The following is a 2,446-nucleotide window of genomic DNA, read 5'->3' on the forward strand; positions in this document are numbered from 1 at the left end:
AATTACTTATCTGAAACCTTGAAACATTAACATTTTGTTTTCTGGAATAAGTCTGTCAGTTACAAAAGTAGCACTAGAGGATGCTTCAATAACACTCACACATTGTCCTTAAACATCTGGCTGTTTACTGTAAGTACTGTAATGGGTTCACTGATGAGAGATGCGCATTAGCCCCCGTTGTTTGTATTATGTAACACCTACCCACAACTGCCTTGAGGAGTTCTGTACGGACTGTTGTCTGAACCTGGGTAAAAACTACCTGTATTAGATGTACGGGAGCTGCCTATAAAAAGAAAGAAAAGAGATTTTTTTTTTGGTTCACATTTTATTCTGCTCAAGTATCAAATACATTGCAGGGAGAATGTTTTATTGATTTTCACCTGAAATCTAAATATCAAAACCTAATCTGCAACCTTTTACAGTACAGATTATAGATGCATACGCAGTTGAAGTAGTCTCCTCCCATTAAAGGGTTACTTACTGGAAAACATTACATTTCTAAATCCCTATCTCTCTAGTAGTGGGACTTACAGTTTGGCATAGTGGACTCCCAGGTAATACCCTTGCTGGGGAGAAAAGGCTGTATTATTCTAGCTGCTAAGGAGGCGAGTAAAGGCATTTTGGATTAAGCTTTTAATTCAAAGTAACAAAATTAGTTTACTACATTCTGCCACTAGGTGTCAGGTGCTTTACTAAAAATCTCATTCAAAGAAACCAAAATTACAATATGCAGGTGAGTGACTCAGCAACTTTATTTGAACTAAAGCAGGTATAATTAAATCTGTTTTTTATGGAGGCTACACTTAACTAACAACACTGGTTTTCCAATCACTTCTGCCTTTGAGCCTGAAAACTGTATCATTAGAGAAGAGCAGCAGATGGGATCTTCCCTATGGATCCAAAATAGCCTCATTAATTATCCTGTGACCCTGACATAGGTTCAGGTGTGTGTGTGTGTGTATATATATATATATATAAATATATATATATATATATATATATATATATATTTTAAAAGAACTACAGACCTCCTTGTCCCTGCCAACCACAAGGATAATTCAGAGGATGTCAGTTGGATCATGATAATATAAAAAAATACTGGTTCAACACATAATAACATACAAAAATAACCCACCAAATCTGTACTGGAGCTTGATTGGTCTTCCGTACAAACGGATTCCATTCAGCAAAGCTATGGCGTAAGGCACAGCCTCTCTGTGCTTATAGCAAACAAAGCCATATGATTTCTGTTTTCCATCCTTATCTTTTGCAATGGTAACTCTGGTCAAAGGTCCAGCCTAAAAATAATAATAAAAAAAAAAAAGTGACAAAAAGCAATTATAGGTGCAAACGAAATTGTATTGTCACATATGCAGATAATCTATTCACTATGGCTACATTCTTTGAGATAAACAAATTGCATTAATATGAATTAACAATCCTATACTTCTTCAGTAGAAGTTATCCAATGTTATTATATAAATAACATTCAGGCATCAAAATGTCAATTCTGGAATTATAGTCATAGCAAAGAAAGCAGACATGCACAATGCCTCATCAATACACTTGTCAAGTATATTTCTAATACCCAACTTACAAGAGATCCAGCTGTCAGTTGTATCAACATGCCCATCTACAGATGCTTTTTCTGTTTACAGGTAGCTGTTCTACAGCTTTACAGATTTAGGGATTCAGCCTGTCCAGGTTTTCCATTATTTTTTTTTTTTTTTTCGTGTCCAGCTGAACAGTTGGAAAACGTAGTCTGCAGTAGCTGAAGCTGATAGGTCCTGTATCTTGTAACTAGTATCACAAAGACATTTCAATGTTACTGGGCTAACTCTTGCATTACAGATTCACGTATTTTTGAAAATGCAAGGCTATAAATCTATAGATCTAGCTGCTATCTATAACTTCTGTATCCTGGTATTTTTCCTGCAAATCACACGGTCCGATTGCTGCTTCGCTGGATTGAGTTTGAACTATAACACATGACGTGATGGGTACCAGGAAGCAGATGCAACTTTTCATCTGTTGCGCTGTCTTTAAAATATCTGCCTAATCCAAACTGAAGTACAAAATAAAACAGCCAAGTGATTTTCAACAGAAAGGGGAGGGGCCAGTGATAATACAGCACTGCTAGTGCAAGTATCAGGTTAGAAAATTGATTTTAAAACCATGGCTTGCACTCCTATGCTAATGGTATCCATAACATTGCAGTATTCGAAGCTGCTTCTGCCCTGCATATGACAGATGGCAGACTTGGATTAGTCAAACTGATAGTAGGCTGAAAGCAGGTGATCAGTTGACAGGTTCTTCTGTCTACAAAACTGCACAAATTACAATCATAATTAAGCCATTCTGAAGAACAAGCAATGTGGCCGATTTCCACCCCATATTACCCTGAATGAAATTATATGTGGCAGTCATCAAAGAATGGACATTCACT

The 2,446-nt window shown here is 36.5% G+C and overlaps 1 protein-coding gene across 1 annotated transcript; it reads right to left on the reverse strand.

Moving 5' to 3' along the window:
* Positions 1–133: 133 nt before the first annotated feature.
* Positions 134–2,301, reverse strand: LOC121312458 (splicing regulator RBM11-like). The gene is made up of 3 exons (XM_041244260.1): positions 1,598–2,301; positions 1,136–1,298; positions 134–283 (listed from the first exon to the last, which is right to left on the reverse strand). Exons 1-3 carry the CDS (start codon positions 1,631–1,633, stop codon positions 198–200), a joined length of 285 nt encoding a protein of 94 aa, XP_041100194.1. The 5' UTR covers positions 1,634–2,301; the 3' UTR covers positions 134–197.
* Positions 2,302–2,446: the final 145 nt, after the last annotated feature.

Source organism: Polyodon spathula, unplaced genomic scaffold (assembly GCF_017654505.1).
Source record: "Polyodon spathula isolate WHYD16114869_AA unplaced genomic scaffold, ASM1765450v1 scaffolds_3932, whole genome shotgun sequence".
Lineage (NCBI taxonomy): Eukaryota > Metazoa > Chordata > Actinopteri > Acipenseriformes > Polyodontidae > Polyodon > Polyodon spathula.